Source organism: Chelonoidis abingdonii, chromosome 5 (genome assembly GCF_003597395.2).
Source record: "Chelonoidis abingdonii isolate Lonesome George chromosome 5, CheloAbing_2.0, whole genome shotgun sequence".
In the NCBI taxonomy this organism is placed as follows: domain Eukaryota; kingdom Metazoa; phylum Chordata; order Testudines; family Testudinidae; genus Chelonoidis; species Chelonoidis abingdonii.
In genome coordinates, this window is record NC_133773.1 from 143115737 (window position 1) to 143130426 (window position 14690).

Consider the following 14690-nt stretch of genomic DNA (forward strand, 5'->3'; position numbering starts at 1 on the left):
CTTCCTTCCCCCCACCAAGCAAGGTATTTCCCAAGAGCCCGTAGCTCGAGATCACTTCCCTAGCATTGGTTACATGCACCTTAACGGCAGTCATTACCCAATCCAGCCAAACTGCCCGAGTCTTGCTGGGATAGAATCACACGCCCTATTGGTTTCACATTACTCAACCCATCCCACGGCCAAACCTCTGTCAAATCATCACTTTCCCGCATCGCTGACCCATTGCCTCCCGCTAAACGATGCCGTCTCTCCTCGCTGACCTTTCGCACACATCGAGGACCTCGGTCCGGTCTGGCGCCCCAGAAAAGGGAGCCCCTCCCCCCAAGTCCACCTTCTTTCCCCAAACTTCTCTCCAGACCGCGCCCAAGACCTGCTTGGCGTCAGTCTGGTTATGTGTCTCTCTCTGCACAGCAGCCAGTTTGCATTCCTCCTTGTTATGCGCTGCAACTACAGTAGCATATTTTTTTCTTCTTTTAAACTGCTTTTCAATGCGTTTCATCATAAATCCGACGGAGAGCTTGTGGGATCAGTGGCTTCCGTTATTAGCCACTGGCTAGTGGCCATGGTTCTTGAGGGGCTGCAAAGTACATGGATGGTCTTGGAACAAGTTTCTTTGAGTGGGGTTAAAGGAGCCTTCACCCTCCCAGTGGGGGTGAATCAAAGGTCACTGGGGTGGGTGTCACCGCAGGCTCAGCATCTATTTCCCCCTCCACAATATTTTCCAGGATCTTTAAACAAAGAGGGAGGTTTCGCCCGGGATACCTTTTCCTGGCTGGACCCTGATATTGGAAAAGCCAGCGTACTGCACGCCCCCCTCCTCATCCCAGCGCTGGGAAATCCCACGGAGCGCCCTTTAAGGCATTCCCCGTCTGCCACCTCAAGCGGGAGCCGGGCTAGCCTGAGGGAAGTGGGGGGCCGCGGTGAGAATAGAGAGGAACCCCGCCCCCATCCCTGTACTAACATGTTGACCCCCTCCCCGGCTTTAAGTAAAAGTCGCAGAGATCTCAGTAAAGGTGCCTGTGCTTAGGCATCAAAGTCGGTGCCTGTTCGGGGCCCATAAGTGGATGTCTGTCCCCAGGCTCAGTGTGTGTGTGCGTCTGTCCTAGGGATCCTGCTTCCAATCGTCCAGGAGGGAGAAATATGGCAACGTCTTTAAGACTCACTTGCTGGGACGCCCCTTGATCCGGGTAACCGGCGCCGAGAACGTGCGGAAGATCCTGATGGGAGAGCACCACCTGGTGAGCACGGAGTGGCCCCGGAGCACCAGGATGCTCCTAGGACCCAACACGGTGGCCAACTCCATCGGGGACATCCACAGGCACAAGAGAAAGGTAAGGGGCCCTCCCCCCACACCTACAGGGAGCAGCTGGGTGGGGGGTAGACTAAGGTGCCGCTCACTCCTGGCTGGAGGGAGCAGCGAGTTTAATGCCTCCCCTACTCTCAACCCCCGGGGGGGCTCCAATCAGGCGAGTGGGCCCCTGTCCCGGAGACCCCCGCCCCCCCGGTAGCTGATCCCTGCTCCGCCACAGAAGTGGGGGAGAGGAGAGGAGAGCACGGGCACTGCCCACCCCCGGCTCCTGGGCGGGGCAGCAAACTCGTGAGCCTGGGTCCCCGCGGGCCGGGCCGCTCCGCTCCGCCCCCAGCACGTGGGCGCCCCCAGCAGAGTCGCGGCGTTCGGACGATGGAACGCGGCAGGGCGAGCGTTCGAAACGCCGAAGGCTGCCGGCAGCCCCGCCGGTCCTTTGAGGAATTTAAAAGGGCGATGGAGAGAGGCGAGCGGCTCTGGTGGGGATGGGGGGACGGGACTGGTAGCCGGCTGGTCCGGGCTTCCCCGCAGATCTGCATCCTGGCCGGGAGGAGGGCGATCACAGAGGGGCTCAGCACGCGGGGGCCCACCCGGCCGCGCTCCAAGCTCGACTGTTAGGAAGGCGCTGCTGCGGGTCGAGCTCAGCCCAGGGAGGGGTGTCGGCAGCGCCAGCTTCTTTCTGAGGATGGAGAGCGGGATGGGGTGGGGTGGAAGCTCGGGCTCGTCAGCGCTTCTGGAGTTATCCATGGATTTATTATGGGGAGGGGGAGGGGAGGACAGAGGGCGGCACATCCCCCAATTGCAGCCGGTGGCACGTGTGGCTTGAACCGCAGTAACCCGAAAACCGATCGAGTTCTGGCCATCCGCTCCGCTCTTAAAAGGGCAACGCCAGGGCTGTGCCGTGGTGGGAGAGGTGGGCGGGGGAGGCTGTCCCTGTCCCTGTCAATGAAAGGGGAGAGGCAGCCTCATTAAGTGATCAATGACATTGTTATTTCAAAGGCGCAGAACGGTGCCTCCCCTCCCTGAAGCCAGGAGACAGAGAAGGGAGTCTCCAGCCAGCAGCCATTATATAAAAATAATAGGAGTACTTGTGGCACCTTAGAGACTAAAATGTATAGCATAAGCTTTCGTGGGCTACAGCCCACTTCATCAGATGCACGTAGTGGTTCCTTTCAGTGTGTTTCAAGCAGTCTCCTGCTTATACAGCTTCATCAGCATGCTGGGCATTGCACTGAACGCAGGTGACCTCCTCGGGCTAGATTCTGATCTCAGGAAGGGTTGAAATCAGATGCTGTAGGACTGACTTCAGATTCTGATTCACAGACCTAACCCCCAGGGTAATCTGAGGGCAGAACCTGTCCCTCTGTCACCTATGCGTTGCCCAGCATGCTAACAGCTCTCTCATAATAATACATCTGATCTAAGCACAGAGGAAAGGGCAATTATTAGAATATACTCTGTAGGGAACCATTCCCTTCAGGAGAATTACTCTGGTGTAACAGAGACCAGGATCGCAGCATTTGCTCCTCCCTAGAGTTTACAGTCCCAGGCACCAATCCTGCAATGTGTTCCTTGCAGGCAGAATTTCTGCACCCAGGCGCCCACACAGAGCTCGTGGCAAGATCTGGGCATTAGCAGACAAACACTGGCATTTGGGCCCATAATGCACTGCATTAGCATGAGATGGTGGCCTGATGTCAAGGTAGTGCAGATTTGTATTGTGGATTTCATAGATTACAGAGAGGCAATTGTTTCCCCCATGTACCCTTTGATTCTCACCAGAAAATAGGCTTTTTTCTGAGCTTTCTTTCATTTGGACAGTAGAATAAGAGACACAAAATATATGACTATAACCATTATCTCACAATACTACTGTATGCTGAATGGACCCAGGTATGGGATACTGTTGTATACTGAAGACTCATAATGGTTCATTGACCTTGCCTTCTCTAACATAAACACAAAGCAGGCTGTGTGTGTGTGTTGGGGCAGGGGGACTCCCTACCAAAACAAAACACTCTACCATGCACATTTACCCCCCTGAAGAGAAGACGAGAGATTTTAATCTCATCTCTTAATGCACTGTTGGAAGATGCTCGGACACTCCGGTGATGAGCACAGTATAAGAACCTACAAAGAATTGAATAGAATTCATTGTATCAGATTCCAGTTTGCAAATTTGATTTGTTGTGTATATATAAGTATATAGCAAGGCACCCCGTTGTAGTATCAGGATGTGGGCGTGATACTGCACACAAAAGAGATGACCCTGCTCCCTCTATGATGGGGGCGTAGCTTGGGATGCGTGAGGGAGAGGGGATGGTGCTGAAAAAAGCGATGCTAACTTTGGGACGGCTGCAGAAAGGAAACCGAGCTGTGCTGAACCCTGCAATTTCAGCTCCCTCAAGCTTCCTATTGAGGAAGGGGGCAGAGTTAAACAATTACTCGAAGGTCCATGGAAATATTTTTTCGTTTCCCTCCGGGAAGGAAAGATGTTTCTTTATTGCAAACAAGGGGGACCCGAGGACCTTTGGTTGAAATCCTAGTAGGTGGAAGCTTTAATAAAACCATGAAGTTTAGATCTCAGGAAAAAAATAGAGGAGTTGGAGGAAGAGGGTAGGTTATGGGAATGAGGTAATGGAAAGGGAATACACTTAAAAGGTCTTCACACCTGCTGATAGAGCCCTTCAGGTTTACTAATGATTTGTAGCGCAACTGAACACCGAGGTGCTGACATCAGAACTTGAATGATAAGCATTTCATAAGGGGAGTTTTCCATCTTACGCCTTTACTCTCTCTCAACACATTAAACCAGTTACTTTATTTTTACTGAGGGGGAACAACATCCCCTAGATGCAGGCCAAGCTTTGTGAGTGTGGGAAGGGACGGCATGTTAAGATCCGAATTCCCCAATCTGAAAACCCCAGCTCACATGGTTTGGTTCCATGGCTGATCCAAAACTCGGGGGCCTATTTTCCAATTAGGATGTGGCCAGAACCTCATGACACCAAATATGCTCACAACATTTTGACTTGAGTGGAGCTGAAATCGAATAAGATTTTGATGTCATCCGAACCCTATACGCTGTTCCTCAGCTAGTCTACGCCTACCTTCCATTTGAATTCTGGCTGACATCATAAATAAACACAAACTACCTTCAAGGATTAGGGGCCTGGGAGATGGGAAGGGAGAATGTGAGACATTATTAGATGCTAAGCATTTTTAATGAGGTATTTTTCTGTGGTAACTGTTAAGTTTTCTCTTTCACCAACATCTACTGTTGTACCAATACATTAAACTTCCTGGATCAATCAGTTTCCTTTGAAAAAGCTTAGTCTGGTTCCCTTGCCTTCCCTGGTCAGCTTTCCTCTCAATGATTGTTTTCTTGATTGTCAGCATCTGGTATGTTTCATGCCCTTAGGTGTGTGCCCAAGTGCAGCTATTTACCTGGCAGTCACTTGAACCATTCTTTTCTATGCACACAAGCATGTCTTTGCCCTGTATGGGAGGCAGTTCTAAGTAAGTTACTCCCTTAGAGATCAGACAAACATGTTTCAAATATGAAGAAAACAAAGATCATTTTGTTCTTGGCTGTATCTCTGTACTCTGGCTGGTGTAGAGGAGATGATGACCAGCCCAAGGTCTTATCAGGCCAGATGCCCTGCCACAGACGGTAGTCTCAGGTTTCTTTTGGATAAAGCAGTCTCGAGCCTAAGCTGCTATTTGTTTTGCAATTATTATTATTATTATTAATAATTTCTAACTCTTCTCATCCTCTTATTGGTGTTTAAGGGAGTGTTAGCAAGAGTGTGCGTCAGGGCATGTGAGGAAGTGGAAGCCATATACTTAGGACAACTTTAACAACCTAGGCTATGTGACAGGGTTTCTCCTGGTGCCTCATCCAGAGAAGATGATGTATTACATCATCTAGTCTATCCCCAATGGAGAGCGAAATGAAGGATGATTGTTCTCTGCAGAATTCATCTCCAGCACTTTGTGCATTCCAGGTCAAAATGTCTCACGCAATGAGAATGTTTGAGGTGAAGCAGAGCTATTGTGGAGTAGGGATTAGAACCAGGATCTGGGAGCTAGGACGATTAGGTACTTCTATTCTGTAGCTTTGCCATGGACTCTTGGATCAAGAGACCTAGATTCTCTCCACAGCCTGTGATCTTGGACAAATCACTTGACTTCTCTGTGGATTTAATCTCTTAACATTTGTAGAGTGGGATGAAAAGTGCTAAAGAAGAACAAAGTATTCCTATTACGCTGTATTCAAAAGTCTTTCCCACAGCTTTCCCCTCCCCCATTTATTAAAACTCCTCCGCATGAGGTTGTCCAAGTGAATATAAACTGGAGAAAGCTCGCCTTTGGGAAATTAACTCGTCAGTCTTTATTGGAGTGTGCATCTGTGGCTAAAGAACCGCTTTGCTCCAGAACCAAACAGCTCGGGCTGGGGTTGAAAGGTGAGAAAGGAGCTGCATGCAGTCTCCTTGCTAGGGCTGCACACTTAAGCAGTCATCTCTCTTTATGGCTGATATCATCAAAGGTGGCTTCATCCTTGGCCCAAGATGAAACCGAGGGATAAGAACATCTGCAAGCACTGGAAGCCCCAGGTCAATATGTACCTAGCGGTTGTTACTGCTGTTGGATCACAGGGTTTACACTGAAGTCAGAGAAGAGTGTTAGCTGGCTTTGAAAAAAACATTTCCAGCTTTGGGCTTATGCAGCAAACTAGCAGCAACCCCATGCGCCTACATGGAGGGAGCTTGTAAATATACAGCCTGCCACTTCAAACCAAACCAAGCGCGTGAGAATGAAAATAGCTACTGCAGCCGAGGCTCCCTTCTGCTAGGGTGTGTGATCGGGTACAGAAAACACTCCAGCTGTCACAAATACAGGCGCTAGTTTACCCAGCGAGGTGATGCTGTTGTAATGTTCTTGTTTATTATTTGTGTTGTGGTAGCTTCTCAGAGCCGCAGTCATGGCCCAGGGCCCCATCGTGCTAGGCACTGGACAAACCCAGAACGAACGAACAGCCCCTGCTCTAAATTGCTGACAGTCCAAGCATGAGACGCCCCTTTCCCGAACTCACACGCTGTCTGCATAGTAGGCAAAGACACGCTGCTCTGGGTTCTGCACTTGCATCCCTCTGCCAGTACAGGATTGTGACCTGCAGTACAACACATTTGTCTAAGGACCTGATTTTATATAGTGGTTGAGCGCCTGTCTTGCCCACTGAAATCCCGGGTGCTGATCACTTTTTAAAATCAGCTCCTCAGTTGACAGGAGTTCCTGCCATTGAACTGTGCCACACTTTTAAGACATCTGCCGGATATTTAGCCTATTTTTTTCCTTTACTCAGTCTTACCCCCCGGGCTATCCCTTCTTAGATCCCCCTAAACAATTCTTCTCCCTCTTTGGTGTTACCCCAATTCAGTCTCTGAAGTACTTGTGAGACTGATGTCTTACCCCAGTCTTGGTCATCCTCGCTACTCACATTCACTCTGTTTCGAGGCTTCTGATAAATCAGCCCCTTGCTCATTTTTGTTACACTTCACTCAATTCCCCTTAATGTATTGGCCCCTCTCTGGTTCCTAACCACTCAGAACTGAATGCTGTATCCTACATGCCATGCAGAGAGGACACTATTATATATTTAAATAATTAAATGTTATGAACTGAATTCTATTCTCATTACACCCGGACAACTCCACTGAAGTGAATGCAGTTGCTCTGGATTTATACTAGCATATGCTAAAGTAGAATCTGGCCCTATGTATTTTAGGGTTGGCAAAGGATTTGTGTCCTGGGAGGATATGACCTGAAATCCGTAAGAGATGAGGAGAAAAATCTGCTGTGTGGTGGGGTTTAGGGGTAATGGGTTTGTGCTTTGTAAAATGTGAATGACCAATAAGGAAATGTAAGTAACATGAATCACACACTTCTATGAATAATAATAGTTTCTGCAGCCAAAAAAAAAAAATTGCGAAGGCTCTCAGCTCTTATGCTTCAGGGCATAGACAGGTCATCCAATTGGGGTCAGGAAGGAATTTTCTCTCGCATGGGGTAGCATTGTAGAATAGTTGCATTATGGTGTGTGTATGGCGTGAAGGGTAACACCTTCTTCTGAAACATTCAGTACTGATAACAGGATTCTAGTTTAGATAGACTCTTGGTCTGTTCCAGCATGGCAGTCCTAAAAACAGACACAGCTGGCTCAAACCCCTCACCCTCCCCCCAAGTCCCAGACCCTGGGAGTTCTGGAGGAAGCAAACTGTGGCATAAGCCAAGTGGCCTGCTTTGTTTCACTGCTCCAGTGTTCGAAACTACAGCATTCATTAACACACCGCAGTTAATGTTCTGCCTCGGAGGCATACAAGTGTTGAGCTTATTAGCACCAAGTAGAAAGGTCTGAGGCTTTAATATAGTTTGCGAGAGGATTAAGAACACAAAAGGGGCCATAAATTTACAACCAAATACAAACCAGCTGCTGTGGGCAGGAGCAAAGGGACGGGGGTGGGAAGGTACCTTTTCACATCATGAAAGCCCTGATCCAAATTCTTAAAATATTTTATGTTTCCATTGAATCTTTTCGCCTGTGTTGCCATGGAGTACAAATCATATGGTGGAAAGGAAACTGTCTCTTGCGTCCTGAGCCAATGGGACCAGATCCTCAGCTGGCTTGAATCAGCAGAGCTCCATGGACTTTTCAGCTGGCATATCAGTGGAGCTACGCCACTTTGCATCATTAGGGGATCTGGCCCAATGAGTTTTAGTTCACATGCAAAGGGCCTGATGCAAAGCCCATTGGAGTCAGTGGAAAGAATCCCATTGACTTCAAAGGGTGCAGGATCATGTCCTGACTGAGAGAGTGTCACTGAGGCTGGCTTCCTGAGTTTAGACCATTTCTGACTTTCAGAGAAAATCTAGGGTAACTCCAATGGCTTTAACAAAAAACACCAGTGTGGATCTGCTGCCTCCTATAATATTTTGCATTTTCATAATACGTTTTATCCTGAAATGCCTTGCAAGCTTTAAAGATGCTTTTCAGTGCAATCTCTTTGGTCATATACCCGCAATCATACAGATATCCTGGGAGCACAGGCTTTTCTAAGCAGGCCACCTTGCCTTCCTCCACCTTCCACTAGAGCTTGGGCAAGTGACTTCCCTTCTCGGTGCCTCCATTTCTCCATCTGTAAAATGGGAATAAGGATACTGATCTCCTTTGTAAGGCGCTTTGACGTCCGCTAACAAAAAGCGCTATACTAGAGCTGAGCATTATTATTACTGTCGTCCAAAGATGCCAGATGTCCTCTGAAACATCTAGAAATTTACAGTAGTGCTTTACCCCAAATGCTCTTTGCCTACCCTGGAAACACAACCATCTCTGGGGTGCAACATGGCAGTGGTTCAACCGTGTCCTGCAACAGAGCAGAGCAGGGAATACAGAATGCCATGTACAAATCACAGAGATTGGGAAGCAACTTTAAGTGATCTAATCCATCCTCCACTTCTAAGTGTTTCAACTCCCTATTCTATTCAGGTGGTGTTATCCCACTCATCGCTCTGGTATCTGAGTGCTCTTCCAGTCTAAGGAATCTTGCTGTTTAGGGAGCTTTTCTTGTGATTCTACTTCCATTTTCCTGCCCTTACTTTCATGTGGTTATTTCTAGTTGCATTATTCTCTGCTGTCTTGCACTGTTCTTTACACCTGTGCAAAGTGCCAAGGGAATACCACTGAAAACGAGGCAACCTTAATTATTGATGGAAATTGAAGAGTGTTTAAGCACCCTCGTACTGTAGAGGGTGATCAGTTGTCTTGATTTTATAGGGACAGTCCCAGTTTTTGGGTCTTTTTCTTATATAGGCTCCTATTACCCCCCCCCCCCCGTCCCGGTTTTTCATATTTGCTGTCTGGTCACCCTATTGTACTGGGATAAATATGGTAATTGCCAGGGATGTGTTGGATGTATCTTTTGGGAACTTTCCCCTCCCACTTGAAGATTCAGACAACAAAGCTGAAGGCAGGGCTGGGATGTTGTCCCTCTCTCTGATGGAGTCACCCTCATATTTGAATCCTACTAACCCATCCCTGCCTGGTACTCATAAGAGCACATATATTCTGCCTTTAGAATGGGCCAGACTGCATCACACAACAGCTATTTTCCCAGGGTTGGATTCTCCTAACCTACTGCAAGGGCAATGGACAGAGGGATACTGGCTATTATCCTTCCAAAATACACTTAATGGGATTCTCTGCCACTCCAGCCTAGCCTGGAGTCTCGGAAACTCACCAGGGAAAAAAAATCAAACGATCCATCTGGGCTGGGGGCCCCGGGCTCCTTGTTAGCTGAGCAGCAGCTCTCGACTGGGGATCAGTGTGTGAGCTAATTTAGCTTTTCTGGCCACAGGTGTCCCTGCAGCTGTATCGCCCAGTGGCCAATACCAGTGCGGATCACTGACTTCACCAAGGATATACGTTGAAGGTTCAAGAGGGGATTAAAATAGAACCCATGTTGTTGAGCAAGGTTAGGGCCCTGGTAATATGGTGACTTATCGGACGTAGGGAAAGGCTTTGATTTTTTGGTGCTCTTGCTACACTTGCACAGCACTGGCAGGGTTAGGGGCACTTCTCGCTACATGCTGGCTCGGTAATGTGCTTTGCAGGAGACTTCAGTCTCCCATAGTCACTGAGCCAGAGGGGAGGATTAGGGGGAGGTTGGGATGTAAAACATGACAGACTGGAATTGGACAGAGATGAGAGAGCTCCTCTCATCGCGTCTAATGAACATCCTTTGGATGGGTAATAGCGTTTGGTCGCTGCTGTCATGTAGGTTTAAGGCTTTGTATCCTGGTCCCCGTAAGGCCGCCAGTCCCCATTTCTGACTAATGCTTGGAAAAAAACAACCTGTTATTAGGGCCTGATCGACAGTTTGCTGAAATAGTGGAAAGACTCCCATTGCTTTGATTGGTCTTTGGAGGAAGTCTTTAGTCTTCAGAACCAAGGAAGCAGTGGGTTTTCAGGACAGCTGATTGGAAATCGGAAATGTCCATTCATTTGTTTTCATACTGAACTGGAACACCTCCTTCCCCCCAGATTTCCCGCAAAATGAAAATTCTGAAAAAAATTCAGTTTGAAACTACTGAAACATTTTGTTTCATTAACGTTGAACTGTTTTGTGGCAGTTGTGTTGAAACGTTATATTACACTATACAATATTTATATATATTTGTAATATATAGCTCTAGTATAGTATTAACATTTTAATTTTAATAGAATATCAAGGCGGAAACAAGATAAATGGAGACAAAATGAAATGAAACAAGGAAAAGTTGGAGTGATGCATTTAAAATTTTTCCCTCCAAAAATGTAATGACAACTGATGCATTCCATTTCCGTTCCGATGACGCTGCACTTTCCAATGGAAAACTGTTCTCTCAAAATTTTTCCAACCAACTTGTGTTTCCAGTAATGGTCCTTTGAGTCTGACAGCAATCTCTTTGGCTTTGATCTGTCACTTGGGGTCTCTATTGCAACCAGAGTCACTGCTCTCTCATCCTCCACTGGGAGAAATTTCTGCATAACACACCCCACAGGCAGGTTGTGCACAGCCCCACAGTTTGGAGAACGCTGGGCTTTGATGAGCAAACTCCAAGTAGTTCAGATTCTTAGCTTCCACCTTACCAGTTCTCTCTCAAGAGGCCGTAAATCCCTCCAACAGTGTATTTGCCAATTGATGTCAATATGCCACTGAGGAAGATGGGAATGGGGGATGAGACGGGCCACTCTAAAAGGCTACTAGTCAATTTCTGTATGTGGCACGTGGCATTGGTCTTGTTCACTGATATTCCGGCCAGAGGCTCTTTATCTCTTGCACAGCACCAATGGCTTTTAGAGTGCCGAAAAGGCAGTGATCAGCCCGTATCTTTGCTCTGTCTGTGTGTGAGTGAAATGAAGAAGCCTATTTACATACATTACCAAATGTAAAAATAGCAAATGAAAAAGTATTTTTCTTTTGAACACCTTTGGCTCGGTGGCCTTGTCTGTGACTGCTCAGCATCTTACTTTGTTTTCCCTTCCATTCCATAAACCCTCCTGCTCGTGAACCAGGCAGCCAGATCCAAAAATATTGGTATATAAGATTTGCAAGGCCATTGAACCATCAAATGGGGTATCCTGCCTCTAGCTGTGGCCAAGAACAGATGCTTTGGAGGAAAGAGGGTATCCACTATAATGTGTCTACAACTGGGAAGGCAGGGTTGGAGCAAATACTTGTCTGGCCCTTGACTGAGGTGAATAAATCTCTTGTGTCAAGGTTTAGAAACTGTTTGGTGTTTCCTGGGCTCATTCTGAGAGCAACGGTGGATAATTAAAGTTGCTGAGAAACAACCACTGCAGCCAAAGTAACCTTTGGAGCTCAACAGAGAGTGTTGTGTTAACGTGTTATTAGCTTATTCGTTTTCTAGGGCTGGACCAACAACCCAGGGGAGGCAGGGAATACGAACCTGTCCTAGCTGGCATCCCACTCTAAACATTGCAGAGGCGAGTTTGATGGACTCAGATCATGTCAAGAGCACTGGGTCACCACTCATGGGACAGCCATGTTCCAGAGGCCTGTTCTCAAAGGGCATAGAGGCCAGTCCTCTTCCTATGGGGCTTTTCATTAACAGTCTTTGTTCACTCCTTTTTGGGGTTGAGCAGCGGGAAGAGAGCAACACTGGGCCTAGTGTTGGTGAAATCAGGAAGCCTATTGCCACTCAGTCGCTGGTTCGAGTCCCATACAGATCTGTAGTGACTGCCAGATGGCTGTTGAGTGGCCGAGTGGCCGATGTGAAATCAATCTCATGGATCTCAATCCCGATCCTGCTGGACAGGCATCCGTGTTGTCAAACTCTTCATCAGCATCAGCAAGAGCTGAGGTCAGGAACTGAATGGGTCATGGAGACTGAGCTTCTCATCCATTCCGAGAGGCCAGGGTCCAGGCACATTGGAGTGGGCAGTGTGATGACAGCTGTCCTGTCATGGGATAAATGGAGGGTTTCGTTCTCAGGGCCTGAAAAGAAACCATGCATGCACTAAACTTCCCCTAAACCAAACCTCTTTCAAACAAGATAACTGTCCATGAAAATACTGTGGGCATGAGCCAAAGGGATGCTGTATACGAGTATAAAGGGATGCTGCTTCTCCTCTCTGGTGTGCCTCAGGGAATAGCTGAAATGCAATAGGTCTGTGAGGTTCACATCAGACAGGGAAGAGGCACCTCTCATTGTCGTGCGTAGCTGGAACTCTCTGTGGATCCAGGGAGCTGAGACACCGGGCAAGAATTTTCTGCCTTAGGATAACCGTAAATCCTTAAATATCCTGTTTTTGTTGCAAGAAGAGGCGTATTCGGAAGTTTCCAGACAGGGTCGGTTAATCCGCATTCTGGATGGTGGGCTTTTTTTCTGATCCATGGGCGAAAGGGTGCGTGTGTGTGTGGGGTAAGTAATTTCTTTGAGGAGTACGCATTTTTCTATCCCCTCTTGACTCCAGAGTCAGCTCTTGACTAACAAGCCAGAAGGATCACAGCAGACCTGTGTAGCACAAGGTAGGGGAATAAATCTGGGTCTAAAACCCAGTGACGTACGTACCTCCTGACTAAGGTGTGGATTCCAGGTGGGGATAGTGTGACCAGAGGTCCTGATTTTATAGGGACAGTCCTGATATTCAGGGCTTTGTCTTATACAGGCACCTGTTGGCCCCCATGCCCTGTCCCGATTTTTCACACTTGCTGTCTGGTCACTCTAAGTGGAGAATTGGGCAGGGCCTGGGTGAGTTTGGAATTAGGTCCCTCTCCTATCAGCCATAGAACGTTATAGATCAGATCAGCCCGTCTGGTTTCCCCTGGGAGTGCAGGACTGTTCGCTAAGACCATGCCTCGGGGGGCCTGTCTAGTCTAGCTTTAAATTTCTCTGCAAAGCGGGGTTTCTCCCCTTTCCTTGGGCGACCATCCTGCAGCCTAATAAGCTCTTGCTGGCAGGAAGCTTTTGCTGTTAATTCATCTGAGAAAAAGGAGGTTCCTTTGCTGCCTTTTCCCTTCTGTGCTTAAACCTTCCCTTCCTCTGACTCCCTGGCCCAGAAGACCAGAGCTATTTGACAAATGTTCACTAGAGGGCGCAGGGATTTTAGCCTAGAAGCAGGAAGGGATGCGTTTGCGAAGGAGAGACTTGTTGGGACTGAATCCCCCTTGCAACTGGGAAGCCGCTCCATTGCCTTGGAGAGTTCTTGGTGAGCTGGAAGGGGGGCCAGGCCAGGCCAGGCCAGGCCAGGGAGGGGAATGTACAGAAGAATACGTTGGCAAGTGGGATTATTTAGTTTTGAGAGAAGAGGCGTGAAGGGGGACAGAGATGAAGTATTTTAAGGAGCCAGGGTGGTTACAGAGGTCTAAGGGGGAGCTGTTTGAGGTGTAGGTGTAAATACTGAGTCTAAACGCATTGGAGGCGAGCCCATGATAAATCTCAGTGCAAGTGAATCCTGATATACCCTGAATGAGGGAGTGGCTGGGCCACCCAGCCAAACTTCCTTAGAGCTAGGAGGTGCTGGGTACGGGCCATCTTGTACAACAGGGAACAAACCCTCGTTGGCAGCAAGATGGGCTAGACAAGACTCAGTGGGTCTATCCTGGCTCTAGCTGCTGGGAGACAGAGGTGATGTACGTAAGAAGAGAGCGGTAGGCAGGGGAGGTGGGCTTCCAGTTCTGACAATGGAGCAACTCTCTGAGTGTCAGAGTAGCCACCTACCTTCTCCTCAGAGTTGGGAAGGGATCTCTAGACTAACCCGCCCCATCTCTTTGGCCGGTGATGGGTGTCGGGGTGTTCGTGCAGGGGCGGAGTGTATTTTTGTGGGTTTTTTTTTTTTTTTTTTTTGCATTTTCTGGCACAAATTGCTTTTAGAGCCCCAGGAATTTGCACAACTCTTGGGGCTCAATGATGACATCAGTCCCTCTTCTCCAGGCACTTGGGGCTGCGCTCTGGGAGCAGAGGATCCCACAGCTACCTCTCGCCAGATTACCTTCCTCTAAAGCAGCTGGCGCTGGCCACTGTCAAAGACGGGATACTGGGCTAGATGGATCTTGGGGCTGAGCCAGTCTGGCCATCCCTATGTTCCTGCATTCACACCTCCCCTATTGCCCAGTGTGCTTTTGGGTCTGGGGGTGCCCTCCCCTGCACCAGGCATCCAGTTATACCTAGCTTGCTTCTTATACAGACAGACATCACTGGGGCACTGGAGAGAACGCCTTGCATGTTGGCTGCTTAGTGAGTAACCATGACCGTAGCTGTTGGTGGTGGTGGGGGGGGGGTATTGTGTATGCAAAAGAATAGGTATGGCATCAACAGTGGT

The 14690-nt window shown here is 48.3% G+C and overlaps 1 protein-coding gene across 3 annotated transcripts in view; it reads left to right on the top strand.

The window, feature by feature from the left end:
- CYP26B1 (cytochrome P450 family 26 subfamily B member 1) overlaps positions 1–14690 on the top strand; it is a 121565-nt gene that overhangs the window by 13688 nt on the left and 93187 nt on the right. For all 3 annotated transcript variants that reach the window (XR_012656010.1, XM_032787096.1, XM_075066682.1), the window contains exon 2: positions 1107–1331. Coding sequence is in view for 2 of the 3 variants with exons in the window: in XM_075066682.1 (XP_074922783.1) it covers positions 1107–1331 (225 nt within the window). In the remaining variant the exon portion in view is untranslated. The remainder of the gene's footprint in view (positions 1–1106; positions 1332–14690) is intronic.